General features: G+C 44.8%; 1 protein-coding gene across 6 annotated transcripts in view; it reads right to left on the minus strand.

Annotated features, from left to right (window-relative positions):
• Window positions 1–27803, minus strand: part of tdp1 (tyrosyl-DNA phosphodiesterase 1) — a 98865-nt gene that overhangs the window by 44325 nt on the left and 26737 nt on the right. For all 6 annotated transcript variants that reach the window (XM_072272980.1, XM_072272986.1, XM_072272970.1 and 3 more), the window contains 7 exons: window positions 24977–25069; window positions 22410–22580; window positions 16219–16297; window positions 13795–13983; window positions 10856–10904; window positions 7417–7483; window positions 1039–1146 (listed from right to left, as the gene is read on the minus strand). In XM_072272980.1, coding sequence (XP_072129081.1) covers window positions 1039–1146; window positions 7417–7483; window positions 10856–10904; window positions 13795–13983; window positions 16219–16297; window positions 22410–22580; window positions 24977–25069 — 756 coding nt within the window. The remainder of the gene's footprint in view (window positions 1–1038; window positions 1147–7416; window positions 7484–10855; window positions 10905–13794; window positions 13984–16218; window positions 16298–22409; window positions 22581–24976; window positions 25070–27803) is intronic.

The raw sequence follows: 27803 nt of genomic DNA on the forward strand, positions 1-27803 counted from the left end.
ATCTGTGGGGCTCTGAGAGGGGCTGGGGGAGGATTTCTTGATGCATCGGGGGTTGAGGATGGAGAGGGAAGATAGTCAGAATAAAGAGCAGAGAGGACTGGTGAGACAGGGACCGGAAAGTGAGTGGTGGACTGAGAGGGTGAAGGATGATGGGCAGATGGCAGTGAGCGGAGAGGTCAACTGCATAACTCCTCTGCAAGGGAGTACCCCTGTCAGAGTGGCACCCCAGCCACACTCCAGTATCAGCATGTTGTCGTGTGGTGTGTGTAAGCCCACTACTTGTTGATCAATGATTAAAGAGAAAAGTACTGATCCCCAAACGACACCGATATTAGTGGAGTTTACCACTTCTTGTTAATAACCAAACTAGATGGCATAATTAAGGATCAAAGATTAGCTTTATTTGTACAGATGTACATTGAAGCATACAGTGAAATAAGTCGTTTGGCATCCAACCAAATCAGTGAGGATTGTGCTGGGCAAGTGTCACCATGCTTCTGGCATGCCCACAACTCATGAACCTGAACAATTTGGAACATGGGAGGAAACCAGAGCGCTCGGAGAAAACTCATGTGGCCAGAGGGAGAACGTACAAACTCCTTACAGACGGTGGCAGGAACTGAGCCCTGTTTGTTGGTACTGTGAAGTTTATGCTCTCGTTCAGCCTGCCTATGCTACCTTGCCACCTATACTAATAGGGCATACATTTAATGTGAGAGGGGTTAAGTGCAAAGGAGATGTGTGGGGCAAGGTTTTTTTAAACATACACAGAGAGGAGGATGTCTGGAATGCACTCCCAAGGGTGGCGGCGGAAGTAAATACAAGACATTAATACATTTAATATAATACATTTAATTAGTCTGGCACAACATTGTGGGCCAAAACTTCTATTCCTGTGTTATACTGTTCCATGTTCACACAGCACAAAAACAGGAACTTCTTCCCACCGAGAACTACCTATCTTTACCTCTTTCTCCACCACTTGACCCCCTATGCATCTAAGCCTTACCAACCGATGTACACTAAACCATCTCTCACCTTGTGACAAGAAACCACGCGAGCTCCTCAAAATCAGGCGAAACCCTCATGTACGTCTTGATGTGGGGCAAGGCGCGACTTCGACCTGTGACCTCCGCAGACCACCGGCTGTGGGAAAACACGCAAAGGTCAAGAAGCAAAGAATGGAAGATGAAGACAAGACCAGGTTCATCGCTGGCTGGGGAAGCACTCACAACTTGCATTTATCATTTTGTGTGTCCAGCACAAAGCAGCGGCAGAAGAAAAATCATTGCAGGAACTACCCACCCTGCAAACTGCCTTTTCCACAAAAGCTCCGTCTGAAAAGCGTTATAGGGCTATTAAATCAAAACCTCATCCCATCTCTAAAATTCTTCCCCCAGGCAGTTAATCTGAAGAACTTCTCCAATCAAGCTGTACAACTTTATAACCCTATCTCAGCAACGGAACCCTACAGACCTCCTCTGGCACTGTCATGGACTTGTGTCAATTCTGGGAAAGAGGGCTTACTTCTGTACAGTTGTTTCCTCTCCACCTCTCTGTCTCCTTTTCTCTGTCTGTCTGTCCATGTCTCTCTCCCCCCGCCTCACTCCCCATGTCCTTGTCGCTCTCCATCTCTCACACTCCCCATGTCCTTGTCTCCCTCTATCTCTCTCACACACCCCATATCCTTGTGTGTCTCTCTCTCCCTCTCTGATTCACTGTGTAATTTCCTGCACACAGTGCAAGGAAGAACGAAATAATTGTTACTCTGGATCTGATGCAGCACAGAAAGAAACATAATCATAACTTAAGAACACAATAAATATAAATACATATGATATACACAGATTGATGTCTATAAAATAACACAAGGCACAGGAGTGTCTGTACATATGGTGACTGACGGGAAATGATAAAATAGTGGTGTTTTGGGGTGTGGAGGGTGGGTTAGTAGGTGAAGGTGTTGATCAGCCTTGCTGCTTGGAGAAAATAACTGTTTTTGAGTCTGGTTGTCCTGGCGTAGATGGTATGTAGCCTCCTTCCTGATTGGAGTAGGATACACAGTCTATGAACAGGATGGGTGGGATCCTTCATGATATTGCTGGCCATTTCCCAGCACCAACGTAAAGAGGTGTGCGAGTTCTCTTGAAGTCGATTACAGGTGTCCCCCGCTTTTCAAACGTTCACTTTACGAAACCTCACTGTTACGAAAGACCTACATTAGTACCCTGTTTTCGCTAACAGAAGGTGTTTTCACTGTTACGAAAAAAGCAGCGCGCAAAAAAAATCAGCACGCGATAAAAGGCAGCGTGTGCCCCGAACAGCCGCTCTCCCCCAGATTCGGAACTGCATTCTTGCCGGCATTGCTTAAACACATATCTGTGAGCAGCCATTTGCAAGATGAGTTCTATGGTATCGGAAAAGCCTAAAAGAGCTCGTAAGGGTGTTACACTTAGCGTAAAATTAGACATAATTAAGCGTTTTGATCGTGGTGAACGAAGTAAGGACAAGTGAGTTTGGCTTGTGGAAGCTGCCGAAGATGATGTTGAAGAGGTTTTGGCATCCCATGACCAAGAACTGATAGATGAAGAACTGATGCAATTGGAAGAGGAAAGGATAACAATCGAAATCGAATGAGTAATGATAAAGTACGACTTTAATTTTGAAAGGGTACGTCGAGGATGGTTTGAGCGCTTACAAGGATCTGTATGATAGAAAAATGTGCAAGGCTCAGCAGTCAAGCAAGCCTTCCACATCAGCCACAGCAGACGACGAACCTCGACCCTCGACATCGAGGCAGGCAGTCATAGGAGAAGATGAGCTGCTCTAATGGAAACAGACGACGAGATGACACCCCAGTGTCCCACCACCCAGGCCGCGGACAGATACTGATTCGCGGAGAATGCAGCGGTAGCCGGGAGACACACAGCACATCTTTAAGAAAAAAGCCAAAATAAACATGCTAATTATTTAGGTACCGCCCGGCACGTAATTGTCGGCCCAGATCAGAGGTGATGCAATCGGCACTGATTTGGGCCGACAATTATGTGCCGGGCGGCACCTAATTAATTAGCATGTTTATTTCGGCTTTTTTCTTAAAGATGTGCTGTGTGCCTCCCAGCTACCGCTGCATGCTTCGCAGATCAGTATTGGTTCGCTGCCCGGAGGGTGGGGGCCACTGCACCACCCAAACTCTGACGACTCAGTCTAACACACTACCATCAGTGTGCTCTGCGTTTTCCCAATTCTGGTAAGTGATACTACACTGTACATACATTATTTATACTTTATATCGGCTGTGTATTTTTACGTGTTATTTGGTATGATTTGGCAACTTCATAGCTTAAAGGTTACTGGAGAGCGCTTGCGCCGTGTTTTTGCCAACGGCGCTTGCGTGAGATTTTTCGCTATGGAGAACAGTTCAGGCAATGATCGTGGAAAAGTATTTCTACTTTATATAGGCTGTGTATTTATCATATTATTCCTGCTTTTACTATATGTTACTGTTATTTTAGGTTTTATGTGTTATTTGGAATGATTTGGTAGGTTATTTTTGGGTTTGCGAACGCTCACAAAATTTTCCCATATAAATAAATGGTAATTGCTTCTTCGCTTTACGACGTTCGGGCTTACGAACAGTTTCATAGGAATGCTCTACCTTCAGATGGCAGGGGAAACCTGTATCATCTCCTTTGTCTTGCTGACATTGAGAAAGATGTTTTTTCCTGGCACCAGGCCTTGAGCTCTTCCGCCTCCTCTCTATAGGCCTGTGGTGATGAGCCCCACCTCTGTCGTGTCAACAGCAAACTTGACAATGTGATTACTCGGGTGTTCGGCCGTGCAGTCACGTTGTGAGCAGAGTGTATCACCATTGGGCTCAACACACAGCCCTGGGGGGCACCTGTGAGGAGGATGATGAGGATGGAGGAGCAGTTTGATCCTGACTATGAGTTCTGCTCATTAGAAAGTCAAATATGCAGTTGCACAGTGGTGTGCTTAGACCGAGGAGTCGTTCACCAAGGTCTGTGGAACAATAGTGTTGAATGCTGAGCTGAAATCTGGAAACAAGCATTCTGACATAATTGTCCTTGTTTTCTAGGTGTCAGGGCCAGGTGCATGACAGAGGCTATGGCATCTATTGTAGAGTGGTTCTGTCTGTAAGTATATTAGTGAGTGTCCAGTGTGGCAGGAATAGCATTGTGTTGCATGCCTCAAAGCATACATAGAAGTTGTTTAGAACGTCAGGGGGCATCACTTGATGCTGTTTTTCCTTGAATAGTCAGTAATCCTCGTGAAGTCCAGCCACATACACTAGGGATGATTATTGGACAGGTGCTCCTGAATTTTTTTTTGTGTGTAGGCAGCCTTTGCCCTCTTGATACACAAGATGAAGTTTCCCTTGGCTGGCTCTGAGAGCTTTTCTGCCATCAGATTTAAAGGCAGCATCTGGGCTTTCAGTAGGGAGTGCACACTCCAGTGTTCAGCCAGAGCTTCTGGTTGAGTCACAAGATGACTGTTCTTGAGGTACCAGTGTCATCTACACACCTACTGATGTAGCCGGTGACAGATGAGGCACATTCCTCAAGGCCTGTGTGCTCTCTACTTGTGGGGGCCTCCTTGAACATCTGCCATTTAGTCCATTCAAAACAATCCTGGACCATAAAGATTGCCTCATTAGGCCACACAGTGATGGTCCTCTGGACTGGTTTCTCCATTTTCAGCAGCGGTCAGTAGGCTGGGATTAACACGATGTAGATGTGGTCAGACAGGCCAAGATGAGGGTGTGGGATGGCTTTGTAAGTATCACATCAGTTTATATAAACATGGTCCAGTCTGTTTGTTTCTCCGGTGGCCATGGTGACGTCTTGGTGGAATTTGGGTGAAATGTCCTGCAGGTTCACGTGATTGAAGTCTCCTGCAATTATGAAGAAACCGGTCGAATGCTTGGTTTGTAGAGAGATGATGATGATGTCAAATTCTCCAGGTTCATCCTTGGCATTTGCATTGTGTCTGTGCCTGTCTCTCTCTTTTAATTTGCTCTCATTTACCTTTCTCTTGTTCGCTTGCTCTCGCTCTTTATGGTGTCTTTCACAATTTATATTCTGTACCTACTGGCCTGCGAGACTACTGCAGGTTTTCCATTCTACTATACCTCACCATACAATGCACATGGCAGTAAGCTCGACTTGAGCTTGTGGAAAACGAGCAACAAGAATGCGGCCATGCAGCAACTAGACCCAGGAGTCAGTACTTTATCCATTGTACCAGATCCGCCATTCAATGGGATCATAGCTGTTCTTGCACCTCAGGTCCATCATTTCCCTACCCTAACCTCAGGTCCATCATTTCTCTTAATATCCTTTTCTTAGACTCAGAGCACTACTGTACAGAAACAAGTCCTTCGGCCCATCTAGTCCAAGCCACACACACAAAATGCTGGAGGAACTCAGCAGGCCAGGCAGCATCTATGGAAAAGAGAAGAGTCGACGTTTCGGGCTGAGACCCTTCAGCAGGACTGGAGAAAAGATGATGAGGAGTCGAGTTGAAGGTGGGGCAAGGGGAGGGGGAAACACAAGGTGATCGGTGAAACCGGGAGGGGAATGAAGTAAAGGGCTGGGAAGTTGATTGGTGAGAGAGATACAGGGCTGGAGAAGGAGGAATCTGATTGAAGAGGACAGAAAGCCACGGAAGGAGGGGGAGTACCAGAGGAAGGCGATGGGTGGGGAAGGAGATAACATCAGAGAGGGAAAAGGGGATGGAAAATGGTGAAGGAGGGGGAAGCATTACTGGAAGTTTGAGAAATCGATGTTCATGCCATCAGGTTGGAGGCTACTCAAGCGGAATACAAGGTGTTGCTCCTCCAACCCAAGTGTGGACTCATCACAACAATGGAGGATAGACATATCGGAATGGGAATGGGAAGTGGAATTAAAATAGGTGGCCACTGGGAGATCCGACTTTTTCTGGTGGACAGAGTGCAGGTGCTCGGCTAGTCCATGCTAGCTTTGTCTTCTACCTAGTCCCATCTGCCTGTACTCTCCAAATCACGTACTTGTCCAAATTTCTCTTCCATGTTGAAATTGAACCCACATCCGTCACATCCGCTGGCAGCTCGTTCCACACCTGCACCACCCTGAGTCAAGACGTTCCCCTTAAGATATTTCACCTTTCACCATTAACCTATAACCTCCAATTCTAGTCTCACTCAACTTCAGTGAAAAAGCTTGCTTGCATTTGCTCTATCTGTATCCCTCAATTTTGTGTACCTCTATCAACTCTCCCCTCAATCTTCTACGCTCTTGAGAATAAAGTCCTAACCTATTCAACCTATTGCTATAACTCAGGTCCTCAAGACCCAGCAACATCTTTGTAAACTTCCTCTGTACTCTTTCAATCTTGTTGATACCTTTCCTGTAGGTAGGTGACCAGAACTGCAGACAATACTCCAAATTAGGCCTTACAAACAAACATCAACATAACATCCAACTCTTGAGCTCAATAATTTGATTTATGAAAGCCAATGTGGCAAAAGCTCTCTTTACGACCCTATCCATCTCGATCTGTATTCCAGGATTCTTCCGTTCTACCACACTCCTCAGTGCCCTACTGTTCAATGTGCAAGTCCTACACTGATTTTCCCCTCACAAAGTGCAACATCTCACACTTGTCTACAATAAATTCCATCTGGTATTTTTCAACCCATTTTCCCAGATGGTCCTGATCCCACTGCAAGCTTTGATTGTCTTCCTTGCTGTCCAATGCACCCCCCAACCTTGGTGTCATCCGCAAATTTGCTGATCCAGTTAACCATGTCATCATCCAGATCGTTGATAAATGACAAACAACAACAGGCCTAGCACCGATCCCTGCAGCACTCCACTAGTCGCAAGCCTCCAGAGACAACCATCTACTGCTTCTCGCTGGCTTCTCTTGAAAAGCCAATGTTGAATTCAATTTACTACCTCATCCTGAATGTCAAGTGATTAAATCTTCTGGACCAACATCCCATGTGGGATTTTGTCAAAGGCTTTGCTAAAGTCCATGAAGAATACATCTATTGCCTGTCCTTCATCCACTTTCCTGGCAACCTCCTCAAAACACTTTATAGGATTGTATTGCTTTATGACTGTGACTCTACAAAGCTCTTTTCATGTATCATGCATCAATTTTGTCTTCCACATTAAGACATTTCATATAATCTAAAACATGACAATTATGGATGTTTCTATCCACTCCGCAGGTTGAGTATTTTGCTGTTTTTTCAGTTCCTCTACGCCTTAACTCATGCATACATAAAAAGACTGAAAACTTGTCGTAAAAAAATCAAACGAGCTACAGGTCCCAACACCACTTGTGTGAAATCTATTTACTCATTAACAAAGGGTGAAATGGTAGCGAAGGTCAGAGGTCACCTACCAAAGGAATGAGGTCAGCCAGGGTTGCTTCTGAGCGGTGTCGATGGCATATGGCAGAGAACCCCCACCTGTTGAAGGAAACAGGATCTGTTAGCAGTGGCACCCTTCCACAGGTCTTAACGATAGAGGAACAGGAAATAAAGCATAAACAATGTACGGTATACAAGGTTTTGTGCAAGAAACCTCCGGGCGTCCCGGCTTCCCTCCACATTCCAAAGACAGACAGGTTAGTAGGTTAATTGGTCACATGGTGTAACTGGGCAGCCTGGGCTCATTGGGCCAGAAGGGCCTGTATTTCTATATAAATTAAAACTGTGCCTACGATTTTTGAGGAACCTGATTTATTCCCAGGCATTTGATGCTATTAGCTGTGAAGTATTAAATGACCAGCTGTCTGAGTGCTACATAAGGCTGTAAGACAAAGGAGCAGAATTAGGCTATTTGGCCCATTGAGTCTGCCCCACCATTCCATCTTGGCTGATTTATTATCCCTTTCAACCCCATTCTCCTGCCTTCTCCCCGTAGCCTTTGATACCCTTACTATTCAGGAACCTATCTCCACTTTAAATATACCCAATGACTTGGCCTCCACTGCTACCTGTGGCAATGAATTCTGCAGATTCACCACCCTCTGGCTAAAGAAATTCCTCCTCATCTCTATTCTAAAGAGATGTCCCTCTGTTCTGACACTCGATATACAGTATCTGAAAGAAAGTACATTTACAGTGATAGAATGCCTAATTAAGTTCCACTGAAACCACTAACACAAATTAATTCTTAAACTGCAATAACTCCTAGTTTACACGGGAAAAATGGACATTCAAATCTTTCCAAATGTTCAGTTTTTTTTATTTTAAAAGTTTTTTTTTCTTTTAGGAGTTTTCAAAATGCTCACCAGCACGAATAAGAATGAATTTAAAATTCAATCCCAAATCATCCTAAATTCATTTGACAAAATAAATCCCTTTTTGTCCAGACTTTCAATCAACTGCCCTTTGGGATACTTTACCATGTTGGCAGCAATTTGTTTTCATATATTTCTATCTCACTCAAGTCCACTTAAGCCCATGGCATCAACAGCGTCTCTCAAGAGTGAATTTATCAATTACTCTTCTGCTCTCTCACATACTTCAGCAAAGTAGCCGGCATAATCAAAGACCCTACCCACCTTGGAGATTCTCTCTGGTCCCCTCTCCCATCGGGTGAGGTGGTATATTGGTGAGGATCATCAGGAATATCCTCACCCCTTTGAGGAAGTAGGGGAGCTGGTGAGTTTTCTCAACTGTGGTTGGACCAGGACAAGTTCTAGGTGGCACCTACACCAGTGAACTTGAAGCTCTCAACCATCTCTACCTCAGCACCAGTGATACAGACAAGAGCGTGTTGCTCACCGTGCTTCCTGTAGTCAATGACAGCTCTTTCGTGTCCATAACAGCACAATATCTAAAGACTGAATCTATGTGGAAACGGTCAGCAGATTCAAGTTAACAGCTTCGAGGATCTATCCTGGGCCCAACACTTCGATGCAATTGTGAAGAAGGCGTGTCATTACAAGTTTGACAAAATCTGACACGTCACCAAAGACTCCAGCAAATTTCTACACAGGTACGGGGGACAGCATCCAGACTTGCTGCATCACAGCCTGGCATGGAAGGGCCAACGTGCAGGTTGAAAGAGGGTGCAGATGGTTTTCCACTCACCCAGTTCCATCACGGGCAAAACCTTCCCAACTATCGAGGACATCTTCAAAAAGCCATGCCTCAAGAACACAACACCCATCACTAGGGACCCTCATCATCTGGAAAGTGCCCTCTTTTTATTATTAGTATCAGGGAGGAGGTACAGGAGTCTGAAGACTCACACTTAACATTTTAGGAACAGCTTCTTCCCCTCCGCCATCAGATTTCTGAACGATCCTTGGACACTATTCCTCCTTCGCACTACTTATTTATTTAGATGAGGCAAATAGATTAGGGAGATTTAAGGGTCTCTTAGATAGGCACATTTAGAGACACAGCACAGCAGCAAGCTCAACAAACCTGCAACACCCAATTACACCCGTGTGCCCAATTAACGTACTAACCCGTAGGCCTTTGGACTGTGGGAGGGGACCAGAGTACCCAGAGGAATTCATGGTAATGGGGACAGCGGTGGAATGAACCCGGGTCACTGGTGTCTGTACCAGCGCTGCACTTCCCTCCCTACTACCATACCACCCCATTTCATTCACATAGATGCAAGGAAAATGGAGAGTTATGTGGGAGAAGGGTTATATTGATCTTGAAAGGTCACTGCAACATTGTGGATCGAGAGGTCTGTACTAGTCTATCCTCTGTGTTCAATTTATTTATTGTAACAGTAATTTTAATGTCTGCACTGTACTGCTGACATAAGACAACAAATTTCATGACATACACCAAGTGGCCACTTTATTAGGTACACCTGCTGGTTAATGCAAATATCTATCAGCCCGTCGCATGGCAGCAACTCAGTGCATTAAAGCATGCAGGCATGGTCCAGACTTTCAGTTGTTAATCAGTGCAAACATCAGAATGGGGAAGAAATGTGATTCAAGTGTGTTTGACTGTGGAGTGATTGTTGGTGCCAGATGGGGTGGTTTGAGTATCTCAGAAACTGTGATCTCCTGGGATTTTCAGGCACAACAGTCTCTAGGATTTACAGAGAATGGTGTAAAACCATAAAACATCCAGTGAGCGGCAGCTGTGTGGGCGAAAACGCCTTATTACTGAGAGAGGTCAGAGGAGAATAGCCAGACCGCTTCAAGCTGACAGGAAAGTGACAACAACTCAAATAACCACACATTGCAACAGTGGTGTGCAGAAGAGCATTTCTGAATGCACAACACTGAAGTGGCTGGGTACGGCAGCAGCAGACCATGAAGATACACTCGGGGGCACCTAAAAAGTAGCCAGTGAGTCTACATTGGTGATAATAAACCTGATTCTAACCCCATGATCTCTGCACTGGGTGGCACGGTAACCTAGTGATTAGTATAACACTCTACAGTGGCTGGGGTTAAATTGCTGCCACTGCCCGTAAGGGGTTTGTACAGTCACCCTGTGACCGTGGGGGTTTCCTTTAGATGTTCAGGTCTTCTTACACATTCCAAAGACACATGGGTCAGTAAGCTGCGGGTATTCTATGTTGAAACATGCGGCTGCCCTAAGCACACCCTTGGACTGTATTTGCTGTTGACACAAACGTCAATTTTCAATGCATTTCCTGATCCATGTGAGAAAGCAAATCGTTACTCATTGTCGGAGGCATCACACACGGCTCAAGTACAGAACTCCAAACATGCGCCTCCCTCTGGATGTAGGAATTCCTGATGTATACAATTACACATGCACCTAAATATGAGCGCATACGCCAACGCACACAGCCCAGAGCGGATGACACAGGCGAAAGTTGATACTTACCCGGATATCCTTCCAAACTTGTTCGGACGTTCTCGACAGTTGGGTAAACCTAGTCAAACAAGTTCCAATTTACATAAAACGTAAATATTTGTGCTTCAACTGTGGACTAAACAAGCCTGTTCCCAAATCATTTGTTTGCCGTTGGGAGATGGTAGGGAGATGAAAGTCTTAGTGCTGTTGAATTGTTAGTGTACAGAAACAGGCCCTTCAGCCTACCAAATCTGTGCTAACAGTACCCACGTTTACCAGCCCTATTTACCAGTTCTTGCTCCATCACCTACAGTGCCCTGGCACATAAGTTAGAACACAGAACAGTACAGGCCCTTCAGCCCATAGTGTTGTGCTGCCCTTTTAACCTACTCCAAGATCAATCTAATCCTTCCCTCCAAGTAGCCCCCCACTCACCTTTCGTCCATATGCCATTTACAATCCCAGGAATGAAAGGGTAAACATATTAGGAGCATTTGATGGCTCTGGGCTTGTACTTGCTACAGAGTTTAGAATAGGGGTGCCTAACCTTTCATACGCCATGGACCGATACCATAGACCAAGTGGTCTGTGGACCCCAGATTTAGAAGAACGGGAGGGGAGACTATTAAACATGTTGAATGTTGAAAGGCCTAGATAGAGGGGACATGGAGAGGATGTTTCATATACTAGGACCAGAGAGAACAGCTTCAGAGTACAAGGACACCCCTTTAGAACAGAGATGAGGAGGATTTTCTTTAGGCAGAGGGTGGTACATCTGTGGAAACCATTTTCACAGTTGGCTGTGGTGGCCAAATCATTGGGTATATCTGAAGCGGAGGTCGATAGGTTCTTGATAAGGAAGGGCATGAAAGGTTACGGGAAGACGACAAGGGAATGTGTTGAGAGGGATAATAAATCAACCAAGATAGAAATAGGAGCAGACTCAATGGGCAGAATGGCCGAATTCTGCTCCAGTGTCTTACATCACATCCAGATACTTCATTAGTGCTGTGAGGGTCTCTGTCTCCACCACCTCCAAAGGCAGTGTGTTCCAGATTGCAGCCATTCGCTAGGTGAAAAGATTCTTCCTCTGAACCCCTCGAAACTTCTTGCTCTCCGTAAAACTCTTCTCTCTGGTGTTAGACACGTTTGCAGTGGGGATAAGTTTCTTACCATCCCCTTTAGAAGGGTTTGGAGGTATTTGTTCTGCATACTGCTGTCAGTTCTCCCCTCAGGCTGCCCTACTCTCAGGAAAACAAGAACAGGCCGCATCTTTCCCCCTTATTATTGACCTCTCCTCAGCCAGGCAACATGTTGGTGAATCCCCTCTGCTCCCTGCCCCGTGTAACTGCATTAGTATTGATTTCCGGTAATTTCTCCCTTCTCCCTCTTCTCTCTTTTGCCAGTCCCCATTCTGGCTCCCCTCCTACCTCTTCTCCTCACCTGCTCATCACCTTGTTCTTGTGCCACTCCCTTCCCTTTCTCTGATGGTTCACTGTCCCCTCCTATCAGATTCCTCCTTCTTCAGCTCTTTACCTCTTCCACCTATCATCTCCCAGCTTCTTGCTTTGTCCCTCCTTCCCCTCCAGCTGGTTTCAGCTGTCTTCTCTCAGCAACCTTTGATCTCCCTACTTATCAAGAGTCAATCAATTTCCACTTTAAACAGACCCAATGACTTGGCCTTCACTGTGCCTATGACAACGAATCCCACAGATTCATCACCCTCTGGCAAAAGAAATTCCTCCTTATTTCTGTCCTAAATGGTGGATGTCCTTCCATTCTGAGGCTGTGTCCTCTTGTCCTAGACTCCCCCACTACTACACAGGTCCTCTCCATGGTCACTTTGTCTGGGTCTTTCAAAATTCGTCAGATTTCAATGAGATTAGGAGAATTTGTTCCACTTACAGTGTTATGAGTCTTTAGAAGTCTTTTCCTCAAAGGGTGGGGTAAGCAGAGAATCTGAATACTCTTAAGGCAGAGGTAGATAAGATTCTTGACGAGGGGGTGGTCTTTGATGGTTGCGGTGGGGAGTATGTGAAAGGTTATGAGGGCTACATATGTGGAGTTGATGTTACAGTCAGGTGGGCTATGATCTTACTGAATGCCAGAGACAATTCCAGTGTCTGCAACCCCACTGCTCCTGATTTATTGACTCGTGTCGATGCAGCACAGTTGGATGCCAATGTTAATGGATCTATAATTATCCCTGTGAACCTTTGAAGCGTTTATGTATTTCTCTTTTCTGTTGAATCTGCTTTGATTCAGGCAAAAATAAACCAATAAACAAACCCACAGTTCTGGATTCTCCCACTAGAGTGTGCAAGCTGCAGCAAGGCAAGGGTTAACATTGTGTCTGGGCAGAGAGAATGCAGACAGCCCAAGCAAGAAAGGTCTTTGAAGAGCAAAGCTTTTTACAGCAGTGAACCAGAACCACTTGTCTTACTGAGACAAGATAAGAATATAACAGAAAAATTCAACGGCCTCAGACACAACCTAAGGGAGAATTACTTTACTGACTTCAAAGTAGCATCAGTTGTTAGCTCATAGTTTGTATAGCCTTTTAAGACCTATATCGCAAATGGCGATGAATCTCACAAGTAAGGAGTTTGAAGGTACACAGTTTACCAAATAGGTATTATTCATAACTGCTAGTCAATTCTGTACAAGAATGGCATTTCTCTGTTCAAACTTCAGCACAATTTGGTGACGGGGGTGGGGGGGCTGCATACTGTTCTCCTTGTGCACAAGTACATAAAATGTGATTGGGAAATGAATGTGACTTTTCAGAGTCCAGTTAGTTGGTGGTAACAAGAGGGGATGTACTTTACGCACCCACCTTGTCACGACCCGGTTTACCCATTTCAATCAACTGCCCACTCTTTCTTCTAAGATTGGTCCTATACAACCATTCTTCATAAGCCAGCCCACCCGTTCTAGGTATCCACGTGCGATTTGATGAGTATATTCACCAAATGAAGAGGAGATGGCTTCATACTGCTCAGGAATTTCTGATCTGGGCCTAGTGTTGCGAGACTCTCCTTAAACTCTGAGCACAGCCACTTTGTTTCATCACCACCCAGGGAGCCGATGCTAGAAAACTGGCCAATCAGAGGCCACGATTCCCGACTTGCCACGGAGGATGCACAGCCACTCAGCACCTAGGGAGAGAACAGAGAACATTATAGCTCAGAATGGGCCCTTTGGCCAATGATGTCGTGTTGACTTTTTAATCTTCTCTAAGAACAATCTAACACTTCCCTTTGACATAGCCCTCCATTTTTCTATCATCCATGTGCCTATCGAAGATTTTCCTAAATGCATCTAATGTATCTGCCTCTACTACCACCGCCGGTATACGTTCCCACACACCCACAACTCTCTGTGTAATGAACTTACCTCTAACATCCTCACCCCTATCACACCTTAAAAGCATGCCACCACATGTTAGCCACTTCTGCCTCGGGAAAATGCCTCAGGCTGTCCACTCCATCTATGCCTCTTATCATCTTGTACATCTTTAGTAAGTCACCTCTCATCCTCCTCCACTCCAAAGAGGAAAATCTTAGCTTGCTCAACCTATTCTCATTAAGACATGCTCAGCATCCTGGTAAATCTCCTCTGAAAGAGCACAATGAAATAGGCCATTCAGCCCATCAATATAATCCTGGCTGATCTGCCCCAGGTGCATACCCCTCCTCTGTGCCAAATACCCACAACCCCGCAATTCCCTGATTTTTCAACAATCTACCTATTTTCACTTTAAATTCTTCTGAGGAGATGGCTGCAGAAAACTCCAGGGCAAAGAATTCCAGAGACTTCTTGCAAGAAGGAACTTCCGTGTACCTTGGTTTTAATTGACTGATGCCTTATGCCCCCTTGTTTGAGATTCTCTCGCTACTGAAAAGATCTTGACATACTTGTCGATAACACAGGAGATTCTAGAGAAGTTGGAAATCTTGAGCAACACGCACACAGAATGTTGGAAGAACTCAACCAGTCAGGCAGCATGTACGGAGAGGAATAAATATTCAATGTTCTGGGCCAAGACCTTCATCGTGATCAGAAAGGAAGGGGATTTACTATGTCTTCCTTCCTCCCTTTCTTTCCAGTCAGTCCTGATGAAGGGCCCCAGCCTGAAAGGGCAAGATTTATTCCTCTCCACAGATACTGCTTGGCTTGCTGGGAATCTGTAGCTTTTAGTGTGTTGTGCATCCAGATTATCATGGTTTTCAATTCGATAGCGACACAAATAAAATGCTGGAGGAACTCAGCAGGCCAGGCAGCATCAATGGAAAAGTGTAAACAGTTGGCGTTTCGGGCCGAGACCCTTTCGGCAGGACTGAAGAAGATGAGATGAGAAGTCTGAGTAAGAAGGTGGGGGCAGAGGAGGAAGAAGTACAAGGTAGTAGGTGATAGGTGGAACTGGGAGAGGGGAGAGGTGAAGTAAAGTGCTGGGAAGGTGATTAGTGAAAGAGATAAAGGGCTGGAGAAAGGGGAATCTGATAGGAGGGGTTAGACCACCACGGAAGGGGGAGGAGCACCAGAGGGAGGAGATGGGCAGGTAAGGAGATAAGGTGAGAGACAGAAATGGGAATGGGGAATAGTAAAGGGGTGGGGGGGGGGGAATACCAGAAGTTCAAGAAATCGATGTTCATGCCATGAGGTTGGAGGTTACCCAGACGGAATAGTAGGTGCTGCTCCTCCAACCTGAGTGTGGCCTCATTGTGGCAGTAGAGGAGATCATGTCGGAATGGGAAGTAGAATTAAATTCAAAAGCATTGGCTCGCAGCTGAGAACAACACAAGAAACAACCTCCCCTCCATGGACTCTACTTACACTTCCTACTGCTTCAGTATAGAAGCTAACATAATCAAAGACTCCTCCCACACTGGATATTCCCTCTTCTCCCTCCTCCCCTTGGGCAGAAGATGCACAAGCCTGAAGTATAACCAGGTTCAAGGACAACTTCCATCTTGCAGTTATCGGACTATTGAATGGACCTGCTGGTAAGATAAAATGGACTCCTGACCTCACAATCTACCTTGTTATGACCTTGCCCCAACTCTCTGCCTGCACTGCACTCTCTCTGGGACTCTCACACTTCATCCTGCATTCTGCTATTGTTTTTCCTTCGTGCCACCTCAATGAAATTATCTGTATGGGTGGCATACAAAACAATGATTTTTGTTGTACCCCACAACTTCTGACAATAACAATTCAATTTATATTTCACTATCGCCTCTTAAAGCATTCCAGCAGATGTCGGTCACCCTATAATCCCATTCACGGTGCTCAAAACTTTTATACAGCATCAGTGTGCCAGCCTACAGAAGTTATTTTCTCCACCACCCCTGCCCCACAGTTAGCGTGATGGCCGAGCTGGATTTACGTACCTTTCGGAGTTTCAGGTGACCCCACTTTTGCTTCTCGTAACCTTGGTGACGACCAGGAGTGGAACCAATGAGGTAAACCCTGCACAGGGAACGGTGTGGAAAGAGCCACAATCATCAAAGATAAAATAGCTAGAACAACTGTGAAGTGATCAGCACAAGGTGAGCTTTTCGTAAACCTCAACATGTCCGACAGTGAAAGTGTAGTTACTGTCATAAATGCAAAGAAGCACAGAGCAAGATCCCACAGACAGTTACGTGATGACAGCTAGATCAGTAAAAACACAAAACAGTAGATGAGGCAACATCTGTAGAGACAGAGGTATGGTTAACTAGTCTTTTAGATTAGATCAACTTAGCTTGAGGATACTGGATGTAGAACTGTCAGCACAAGTTCTTTAGCCCATGACGTTGCTAACCTAACCCATCCCTCCTACACAGACCATAACTTTCCATTTTTCTTACATCCACATGCCCATCTAAGAGTCCCTTAAATATCCCTGTTGTATCACCATCCCTGGCAGTGCATTCCAGCCACCCAACATCATTTCCCCAAATCCCTTTACAACTTGAAAACAGGTAGAGTGAACTCGGCCTTTTCCCCTTGGAGCGACGGAGGATGAGAGGTGATCTGATAGAGGTGTATAAGATGATGAGAGGCATTGATCGTGTGGATAGTCAGAGGCTTTTTCCCCCAGGGCTGAAATGGCTGCCACAAGAGGGCACAGGTTTAGGGTGCTTGGCAGTAGGTACACAGGAGATGTCACGGGTAAGTTTTTTTTACGCAGAGAGTGGTGAGTGCGTGGAATGGGCTGCCGGCAACGGTGGTGGAGGCGGATATAATAGGGTCTTTTAAGAGACTTTTGGATAGGTACATGGAGCTTAGAAAAATAGAGGGCTATGGGTAACCCTAGTAATTTCTAAGGTAAGGACATGTTGGGCACAACTTTGTGGGCCAAAGGGCCTGTATTGTGCTGTAGGTTTTCTATGTTTCTAACTTAAAATGCTGGAAATTCTCTGCACCTGTGCGGAGAGAAACAGGAGTTAACGTTTTAGGTCGGAGACAAATCAAACTTGTTAAGCTGCAGGGAAAGCGGAAGTGTTGTGAAGTCTCTCATAGAGTAAACCATGGGGTTAAGCCTTAAACAAGGTGCCCTGGCCCATGAGTGAAGGGGAACAGCTAACAGAACATATACAAAAGAATGTGGGAGTTTCAAAATACAGAGCAGGTGAGGATGCCTGGCAGGTCAGGCTGGCTAGATCCTCCGCACACAGAATAGTATGGGAATAGTTCCTATGCTTCATGATGCATGTGCTGAATACAATGCCAAATTATTCTTCAGGACTAATGTAGGGTCTCAGCCCAAAATGTCAATTGTTTACTCGTTTCCAATGATGCAGTCTGACCTGCTGAGATCCCCCAGCATTCTGCGTGCGCTGCCCTGGATTTGCAGCATCTGCACATCTTCTCTTGTTTAGGTTTCCTCCAAGTGCTTTATTTCTCCCCACATTCCAAAGGCATACGGGTTAGGGCTACTTGTGGGCACGCTACGTTGGCACCGGAAGCAGGGTGACACTTGTGGGCTGCCCAGCACAATCCTCACTGATTTGATTTGACGCAAACAACACATTTCACTGTATGTTTTGATTTTCACATGACAAATAAAGCTAATCTTTTCTTAAAATCTTTTTTGTTAGGGCATTGACAGGAACCTGAAGAGACTCACTCAGTGTTTTAGTTACGGCTTAATTTCTGCATCAGATTTCTGAACGGTCCATGTACACCAGTTCACTATTTCGCTCTTTTCTCAAACTACTTATTTTTTAACAATGTTTGTGTAACTTACAGAAACTTCTTTATGTCCCACACTGTACAAAACAACAAATTTCACAACATATCCCAGCGATAATGCATCTGATTCTGAGGTGGGTCAGGAGTCACAAGGGCTGGTAGTTGTAATGATGCCAAGTTTCCTTTTCTGAAGAACACCGGCAATGAATTTTTAACAACACTGTGGCTTCACAGTCACCACTGCTGATGTTTTGTATTTCAGATTTATTTAATTGGTTGAATTTAAATTCTCCACTTACTGTAGGAAATCTGAACTCAGGCCCAGCAACTCTGGTATGTGGAAACTGGAGGCCTGTCCTGAGGCTGAAGAAGTGTGTGTGTTTGTGTTTGTTAACACAAACAATACTATGTTTCTATGTACAGTTGAAGTCAGAAGTTTACATACACCTTAGCCAAATACATTTAAACTCAGTTTTTCACAATTCCTGACATTTAATCTGAGAAAACATTCCCTGTCTTACGTCAGTTAGGATCACTACTTTATCTTAAGAATGTGAAATGTCAGAATAATAGTAGAGAGAATGATTTATTTCAGCTTTTATTTCTTTCATCACTTTCCCAGAGGTCAGAAGTTTACATACACTTTGTTAGTACTTGGTACCATTGCCTTTAAATTGTTTAACTTGGGTCAAGCGTTTTGGGTAGCCTTCCACAAGCTTGTCACGGTAAGTTGCTGGAATTTTGTTCCATTCCTCTAGACAGAACTGGTGTAACTGAGTCAGGTTTGTAGGCCTCCTTGCTCGCACACACTCTTTCAGTTCTGCCCACAAACTTTCTAACGGATTGAGGTCAGGGCTTTGTGATGGCCACTCCAATACCTTGACTTTGTTGTCCTTAAGCAACTTTGCCACAACTTTGGAGGTATGCTTGGGGTCAGTGTCCATTTGGAAGACCCATTTGCGACCGAGCTTTAACTTCCTGACTGATGTCTTGAGATGTTGTTTCAATATATCCACGTAATTTTCCTTCCTCATGATGCCATCTATTTTGTGAAGTGCACCAGCCCCTCCTGCAGCAAAGCACCCCCACAGCATGATGCTGCCACCCCCATGCTTCACGGTTGGGATGGGGTTCTTCAGCTTGCAAGCCTCACCCTTTTTCCTCCAAACATAACGATGGTCATTATGGCCAAACAGTTCAATTTTTGTTTCATCAGACCAGAGGACATTTCTCCAAAAAGTAAGATCTTTGTCCCCATGTGCACTTGCAGACTGTAGTCTGGCTTTTTTCTGGTGGTTTTGGAGCAGTGGCTTCTTCCTTTCAGGTTATGTCAATATAGGACTCGTTTTACTGTGGATATAGATACTTGTCTCCCTGTTTCCTCCAGCATCTTCACAAGGTCCCTTGCTGTTGTTCTGGGATTGATTTGCATTTTTCATGCCGAAGTACATTCATCTCTAGGAGACAGAATGCGTCTCCTTCCTGAGCGGTATGACGGCTGCGTGGTCCCATGGTGTTTATACTTGCGTATTATTGTTTGTACAGATGAATGTGGTACCTTCAGGCGTTTGGAAATTGCTCCCAAGGATGAAACAGACTTGACATCGTTTTCTGACCTCAATCCGATAAAAGATTTGTGGGCAGAACTGAAAAAGTGTGTGCGAGCAAGGAGGTCTACAAACCTGACTCAGTTACACCAGTTCTGTCTGGAGGAATGGAACAAAATTCCAGCAACTTACTGTGAGAAGCTTGTGAAAGGCTACCCAAAACATTTGACCCAAGTTAAAGAATTTAAAGGCAATGCTACCGAATACTAACAAAGTGTATGTAAACTTCTGACCCACTGGGAAAGTGATGCAAGAAATAAAAGCTGAAATAAATTATTCTCTCTACTATTATTCTGACATTTCACATTCTTAAAATAAAGTAGTGATCCTAACTGACGTAAGGGAATGTTTTCTAGGATTAAATGTCAGGAATTGTGAAAAACTGAGTTTAAATGTATTTGGCTAAGGTGTATGTAAACTTCTGACTTCAACATGTGACAAATAAGCCTGAATCGGAGTGAGCACAGAACAGGCCATTTGGTCCATCTGGCCATCTGCCACACAGGAGGTCCACCTTTCCCTCGTAATCATGTATAGTACTGTGTAGAAGTCTAAGGCAGCCACGTGGTAAAAGATGGTGTGGCCTCCACAGAGCCCTGATCTCAACATCATCAAGGCTGTCCGGAATTACCCGGACAGACAGAAGCAAGTGAAGCAGCCAAAGTCTGCAGAAGAACTGTACCAACTTCTCCAAGATGCTTGGAACAACCTACCAGCCAATTTTCTTATAAAACTGCACGACAATGTACCTAAGAGAATTAATTTAAATTGTTTTAAAGGCAATGGGTGGTCATACCAAACATTGATTTGATTTAAGTTATTTTTAACTGTTTACTGCTCTTTATAGTTTTTTTTGATATTTAAAAACATTTCATTCCATTATTTTTAACTTCACTTTACAGATTTTCTTTTTAATGCGCCAAGACTTTTGCTATACTTCCATCCCTTTTTCCTTCCAGTGACAACCTTTCCTGAAAGAGCTGCCACAGGTAGGTAGGGCGGTGAAGGCGGCTTCCGGCACGCTGGCCTTCATCAACTTTGGCACTGAGTGTATAAGTTGGGATATTATGTTGCAGTTGTACAGACACTGGTGAAGCAGAACTTGGAGTATTGCTACAGTGTTGGTCGTCCTGCTATAGGAAAGAGCTTACTGGACTAGAAAGAGTGCTGAAAACATTTATGATGATGATGCTGGCTCTTGATGTACTGTGTTATGGGAAGAAGTTGGAAAATCAAGGACTTCTTGGTGTATCGGAGAATGAGGGGTTTTGGGCCCCATATCTGGGTGTGGCATGGAGATAGGCTACCAAAGGAGGTGGAAGGCGGTAACCTGCAGGTCACCCTTGCGCAAGGTGTAACACCTGCTTAGCCCCCGCCCCCCCCACCACCCCCCAAACAGGGTTACATGAAGCCATATGAGCAGCTGGTGGATCTCACAAGTGCTGGTTATACAACCACTGGCATCAGGCAATTTCTCAACAGTATTAATAATAGCTGGGGTCACCTGTCTTGTAAAGACACTGCCCAGAAGGCGGCGACTTCAAACCACTTCTGTAGAAAAATTTGCCGAGATCAATCATGGTGATGAGACCTTGATCACCCACATAAGACCTGGCACATAATGATGGCAATGACCCAAAGAAGGATGCGCTGGCACTGAAGAGGGTCTGGAGAAGGTTTACAAGAATAATTTCAGAATTAATGTACGTGGAGCTTTTGATGGCTCTGGGCTTGTACTTGCTGGGGTTTAGAAAAATGAGGGGTTGGGGGGATCTCAATGAAACCTATCAAATAGTGAAATGCCCAGTGAGCGTGGAGAAGATGTTGCCACAGTGGAGGAGTCTAGAACCATGGGGTATGGCCTCAGAATACAAAGACATCCCTTCAGAAAAGAGATTGGCTAAAGAAATCCCTGCTAGAGGGTGTTGAATCTGTGGAATTCATTGCCACAGAAGGCCGTGGAGGCCAAGTCACTGGATATATTGAAAGGAGGGATTGGTAGTTCCTTGCTTAGTAAGGGTGTCAAAGGCTATGGACAGAAGGCAGAAGAATGGAGTTAAGAGGGAAAATAAATAAGCCGTGATCGAATGACGGAGGTGACTGAATGGGCCGAATGTCTAATTCTGCTCCTATGTCTTTAGGTCTTATAGATGTGCATAAAAACATGAAGGGCACAGGCAGGGTGAAAGCACAGAGACTTTTTCCAACAACACTAGAGGGCACAGATCTAAAGTGAGGGGAAAGATTTAATTGAGATTTCAAGGGCACAGGGAATGATTTGTATAAGGGATGAGCTGCGAGAGGAAGTGGTTGAGGAACGTATATTAACATTTATTTGGGAAAGGTTTGGAGGGAGTTCAAAGTTAATTAACTATCGAAGTACATATACATCACTGTATACTAGTTTGAGGTTCATTCTTTTGCAGGCATTCACAGAAAAACAAAGAAATACAATTGAATCAGTGAATCAGTGAAAGACTACACACAAAGATTGACAAACAACCAACGTGCAAACTACGTAAATACAAAATATAAAATAAAATAAAATAAATTTAATAATACTGAGAAGGAAATAAATAAACTGAGTTGGGCCAACTGCAGTCAAAGGGGACTAGCTTAGCTGGCCATCTTGATCAGCATGGACAAGTTGGGCTGAATGGCCAGTTTTCGTGCTGTGTAACTCTATCATCTAGCCTGCTCTTGAACATCTCTACCCCTCAGTGAGGGTGGCATACCCCCACATTCTCACCACTCTCTGAAAGGGGGGCCCCAGCAAGTCAGAATGCGAGGTTTACCTGGTTAACGATAAGTCATGCTGCTTAACGTGATCAATCCACTCAGCCAGCCCAGATGACCGGTACGATGCCAGGTAGTCAATCAAATCCCGTTTGAAGCCCGTGGCAGATTCACCGGCTGTTTCAGGACTCCCTTCTGGTAACCGTGGATACAGAGGACTCACCCATATACTGGCAACAAGGAAGGAAGGAAAACATAAAAGTTTAGAAAGGGAAACAGCCATTTTTGGAAATATTCTTTTTATGACCTCAGGATATCCCTAAGGACTTAAAGAAACACTTTTTTTTTTAAGTTACAAGAGTTTATTCACAAACGTTATACAATAAGTCAGGGTTTCATAAACTATTTATAGTTTCAAATTGACATACGATTATTACACACTTGAGCCACTGAGCTGCGTTCTCCGAAATCTCCCATTGTGCCCTTCTCCACGAACGTAACCCAAGGGGCAAGCAGGTCAGTTTGGAACATTCCCTCATCTGCCCACCACCTGGACCTGTGAATGCTCAGCTCACCCAGGCCCAGGGGCAAGCCAACCAAGGGATTCTCCCGAGCGTCACTCTCTCCACCCCCCCACCCCCGTAGGTCAGGAGAGTGGGGCTGAAGTGTAACCAAGACTTGAGGATCAGCCCCTCGAGGTATTCAGAGGCCGCAACCTCTCACATTCCACTTACACTCGATACACTGACTCCGCCTGGCCACAGAAAGGACAGGTGGCGTGTCAGATAGTGTTTGGCCTCAGTTAAACTGCAGAAATGGGGAGGGAAGCTCAAAGCAAGATGTCACAGGCAGATCATATTGGGGTGAAGGGTCTTGACCCGAAGTGTCAACCGCCCACTTTCCGCAGTAAATGCTGTCTGACCCCTTTGAGTTCCTCCTGCATTTGATGTAGGATTCCATAGATCCATAAGATAAAGGAGTAGAAATAGATTATAATCCCTCTCAACCCCATTCCCCTGCCTTCTCTCCATAACCTTTGACATCCCTTCTAATCAAGAATCTATCAACCTCCGCCTTAAATATATCCAACAATGAATTCCACAGATTCACTACCATCTGGACTCGAAGCGCGATGAAAGGTGGAGGCAGATTATGGAATATGGAGTTATAGGGTTCTACTTTGCTCTTGCTATCTTGTACTGGTGTGTTCGGCCTCAAATAGACCTCCAATGATATCTCTGGGCTGGGATGTAATTGGTAGTCTAGTGCACCGGTCCCCAACCAGTACCAGGCTGCAAAGCATGTGCTACTGGGCCATGAGGAAACGATATGAGTCAGCTGCACCTTTCCTCATTTCCTGTCACGCACTGTTGAACTTGAACATAGGGTTGCCAACTGTCCCGTATTTGTCAGGACATCCTGTATATTGGGCTAAATTGGTTTGTCCCATACGGGACCACCCTTGTCCCGTATTTCCCCCGCTAAGGTAGAGCGTTCCTATGAAACCTCTCATGTCCAAATGGCGTAAAGCGAAGAAGCAATTACCATTAATTTATATGGGAAACATTTTTGAGCGTTCCCAGACCAAAAAATAACCTACTAAATCATACCAAATAACACACAAAACCGAAAATAACACTAACATATAGTAAAAGCAGGAATGATATGATAAATGCACAGCCTATATAAAGTAGAAATAATGTATGTACAGTGTAGTCAGGAAGATTAAGCCAAAACTAATTTGTGGAAAAAAAAAAAAATCGGCATGTACGTGCATGCGCATGTCATGCATACGCAAACAGGTGGGCGCAAGGCTTCATGGTCATGCTAGTCTTTCTCGGGGTAAACACAAGTGTTCCGTATTTGACTGCTACTTCTGTCCCTTATTTGGGAGTGAGAAAGTTGGCCCTAACTGTAAAAGACAGGCTGAGGTGAGTTTAACCCTACTTGAACACCCCCCCCCACCCCCCCGGATCAGCCAGTCCGCAAGAATATTGTCAATATTAAACCAGTCTGCGGTTCAAAAAAGGTTGGGGACCCCTGTCTAGTTAATACAAGGCAAGGGTTAAGGTACAGAAGAGGACAGATTACCGATAGTGTAGCAGTCAGTTTGGGCAGAAAGGTCATTAAAGAGAGGCCTTTCAGAACATAACTTCCGTATTGTATAGCAGGGAGCCAAAGCCATTTGGCAAACCGAAAGGAGGGAATACACTAATGAGGGGACAACTAACTTCGAAGTATCGGTGATTGTTAGTTTCCATTGACTACTAACACCTGTGTTGTATTTGGTGATTGAGCATAAAAATAGGGAATTTGAGCATGCATAATTTACCAAATAATCATTGTCCACGACGGCAAATCAATTCTGTATAGAAATTGTTCCGACTTCAGAACAGTGTGGTGACGGGGCTGGGCTATCCTCCTGGTGTACAACTAAATAAAGTGTGATTGGGGAACGGACACGAGCTTACATCAGTGATGACACCCCTGCGATGGAAATGGACACGCTGGTTTTCCCAGAGCTTTCCCAGGCCAATCTTCCCCTGGCTGTTTCCTGGAAGCAATCTCCCACCCCAAAACATTCCTGATGCCAGTCTTCCCTACCCCTTCTTCTCCCAAGTCTTACCCCTGTGTCTTCTGGTGCCAATCGTCATGGATCAAGTTGGAAGTGTGGATCACAACTCGAAAACCTTCCTCGCACAAAAGCAACATCATTTTCCTGCAGGAAAGAGGAGCAGGCAGGAAAAACATTATGTGATCCACCAAAATACTCACCTCAAGAAAGTAATCGTTAGTTTACACCTGATCAGTTCAAAAGGATTCAGAAAGGAAGTCCTGAAGTTTTGCAGCATCTTGCACAACCTCAGAACACAAGTTCAAGTTTATTGTCATCTGACTGTACGTTTTTTTTTGAGATACAACGCACAAATGGCCCTTCTGACCTTTCAACCTGTTCTGCACGGCATCCCCCGATTTAACCTCATCATCAGATAATTTACAATCACCAACTAATCTATCAACGGGTATGTCTGGAACGTGGGAGGAAATCGGAGCACCAGGAGAAAATCCACATGGTCACAGGGTAACAATCCTCCGGACTCCGCTGAACCCAGAAAACATGCATCACGCACAGCAGACAAAACAAGACATCGCCACAAAAAAGTCAACGAAATACAATTCATAATGCCTGTGCAATACACAGCACAGGTAAGCAGTAACAGCTCGCTGTCCTAGGGATGAGACCTCAGTGGTGGCAGGCTGTTCATTAATCTCACAGCCCAGGGGAAGAGGCTGTTACCTAGTCCGGCAGTCTAAAGGCTGATTTATACTTGTGCGTACGGGCTACGCCGTAGGCCTGATTTATACTTTTGCGTAGCCTTACGCCGTAGCGAGCATGCGTAGTTGTGTCTGCGTTGCTCTGCAATTCACCGCTAAAATGCTAGTTGGCGGTGGGGTTTCTATGCCACCTTGTTGAGTTTCTTCGTGAGAGACATGGACTAGGAAATGCATTTCAAATATTTTCGGATGTCGGCAGGTAGATTTGACGATTTGGTTCATCGTCTCCAACCATTTATTTCGCATCAGTGCACAGACATGACGGAGAAAAGCAACCGGAAATGCGTGGGAGGAAATGCGATGCAACCAAGCGGACCAATCACAGTTGTTGCAGTCTGCATCGCCATGACGTGTGAGTTACATTTTTGGGGAGGTGCATGTCACCCTACGACGTACATTTGATGCACAAGTATAAATCAGCCTTTAGTCCTGATGCTCCTGTACCTTTCTGACCGTAGTGGGTCACATAAATAATTTAACAACCACTTTTGTTACTGTTTAACAGTTAATTTATACACCTGCATTGGATTTGGAATTACTGCCACATGTACCACGGTACAGCGAAAAGCTTGTTCTGCATACTGTTCTTACAGATCAAATCATTACACAGTGCACTGAAGTAGAACAAGGTAAAACCACAAGACACAGAAGCCATTCAGCCCATCCAGTCTGCTCCAATCACGGCTCATTTGATTTCCCTCACAACCCCATTCTCCTGCCTTCTCTTGATATCCTTACTAATCAAGACCCCATCAACCTCTACTTTAAATGCACCCAATAGCTTGACCTCCACAGCAGTCTATGGCAATGAGTTCCACATAATCATCACCCTCTGGTTAAAGAAATTCTTCCTCATCGATGTTCTAAAAGAATGTCCTTCTCTTCTGTGCCCTCTGATCCTCCCCACATCCACTCTGTCTAGGCCCTTCAATATTTAATATGTCTCAATGAGACACCTCCCCATTCTTCTAAACTCCAGTGAGTACAGGCCCAGAGCCAGCAAACTCTCTTTCTACTGTAACCGTTTCATTTCCTGAATCATTCTCCTGAACCTCCTCAGGACCCTCTTCAACACCAGCACATTCCTTCTGAGGGAAGTGGCCCAAAACTATTCACAATACCCCCAAGTGTGGTCTGACCAAGCCTCGTAAAGCCTCAGCATTACACCCTTGCTTTTACATTCTAAAGAACGCAGAATTAAGTGCAACAGCTCCACAGAAAGTGCAAGACAGATAAACAATAAGGTGCAAGGTCGTATCGAGGACCTCAGCAAGAAGAGTAGCATCGACAGAGGGTAATAACAGTTGATATTTCCCGCTGACCCTTCAGCAAGACTGGGATGAAGGATCCTGACAAAGGGTCTTGGCCCAAAATGTCCGATGTTCATCACTCTCCATAGCTGCTGCCTGATCTGCTGAGTCATTCCAGCATTCCGAGTGTGTTGCAGAAAATTCACAGATGCATCTTTATCCAGAAATTGGGGAGAAAGTGGAATTGTATAGCTGTATTTGAGGGGAAGGTGGTGGGAGGAGATTTGATTGGTTGAGATGAAGAGGAGAGAAAGAAAACTCTTGTGGACTAGCATGGATCTTTTGGGCTGAATGGCCATTTTCTGTGCTGTAAAGCAGTGAGATTGTGCACTTGACACTAAAATACCCTTTGTCAACCTTGTCAAGTTTAACATGCTCTGTAGTTGTTTTTCTTTTATGACCTTTCATAATTCAGAAGCCAAACTAATCTCGGCATTGTTCAATGAGAAGAGGCTCTCCCAGCATCTGAAACGGGTTCAGTGAATCATTTAGAATGAGCTCATCTGTCAGTGTTTAATGCTCGTGTGAATTTTGCAGTGTGTTATTTCGGTGGAGCTATTAATTCCTTGATGGATAAACTGCGGCAGAGAAAGAGCAAAATAACTACGTGCAAGATGCATTTTACACTGCATGTCACTTATCAAACTTAGAACATGACTAATATCCGAACTTAACAGAACAATTATCAGAGATAGTATTGTGTACAGTTTTGGTCTCCCTGCTATAGGAGCGATTTTATGAAACTGGAAAGAGTGCAGAAAAGATTTACAAGGATGTTGCCAGGTCTTGAGAGACTGAGTTATAAGG

Source organism: Mobula birostris, chromosome 1 (genome assembly GCF_030028105.1).
Source record: "Mobula birostris isolate sMobBir1 chromosome 1, sMobBir1.hap1, whole genome shotgun sequence".
Taxonomy (NCBI): Eukaryota; Metazoa; Chordata; class Chondrichthyes; order Myliobatiformes; family Myliobatidae; genus Mobula; species Mobula birostris.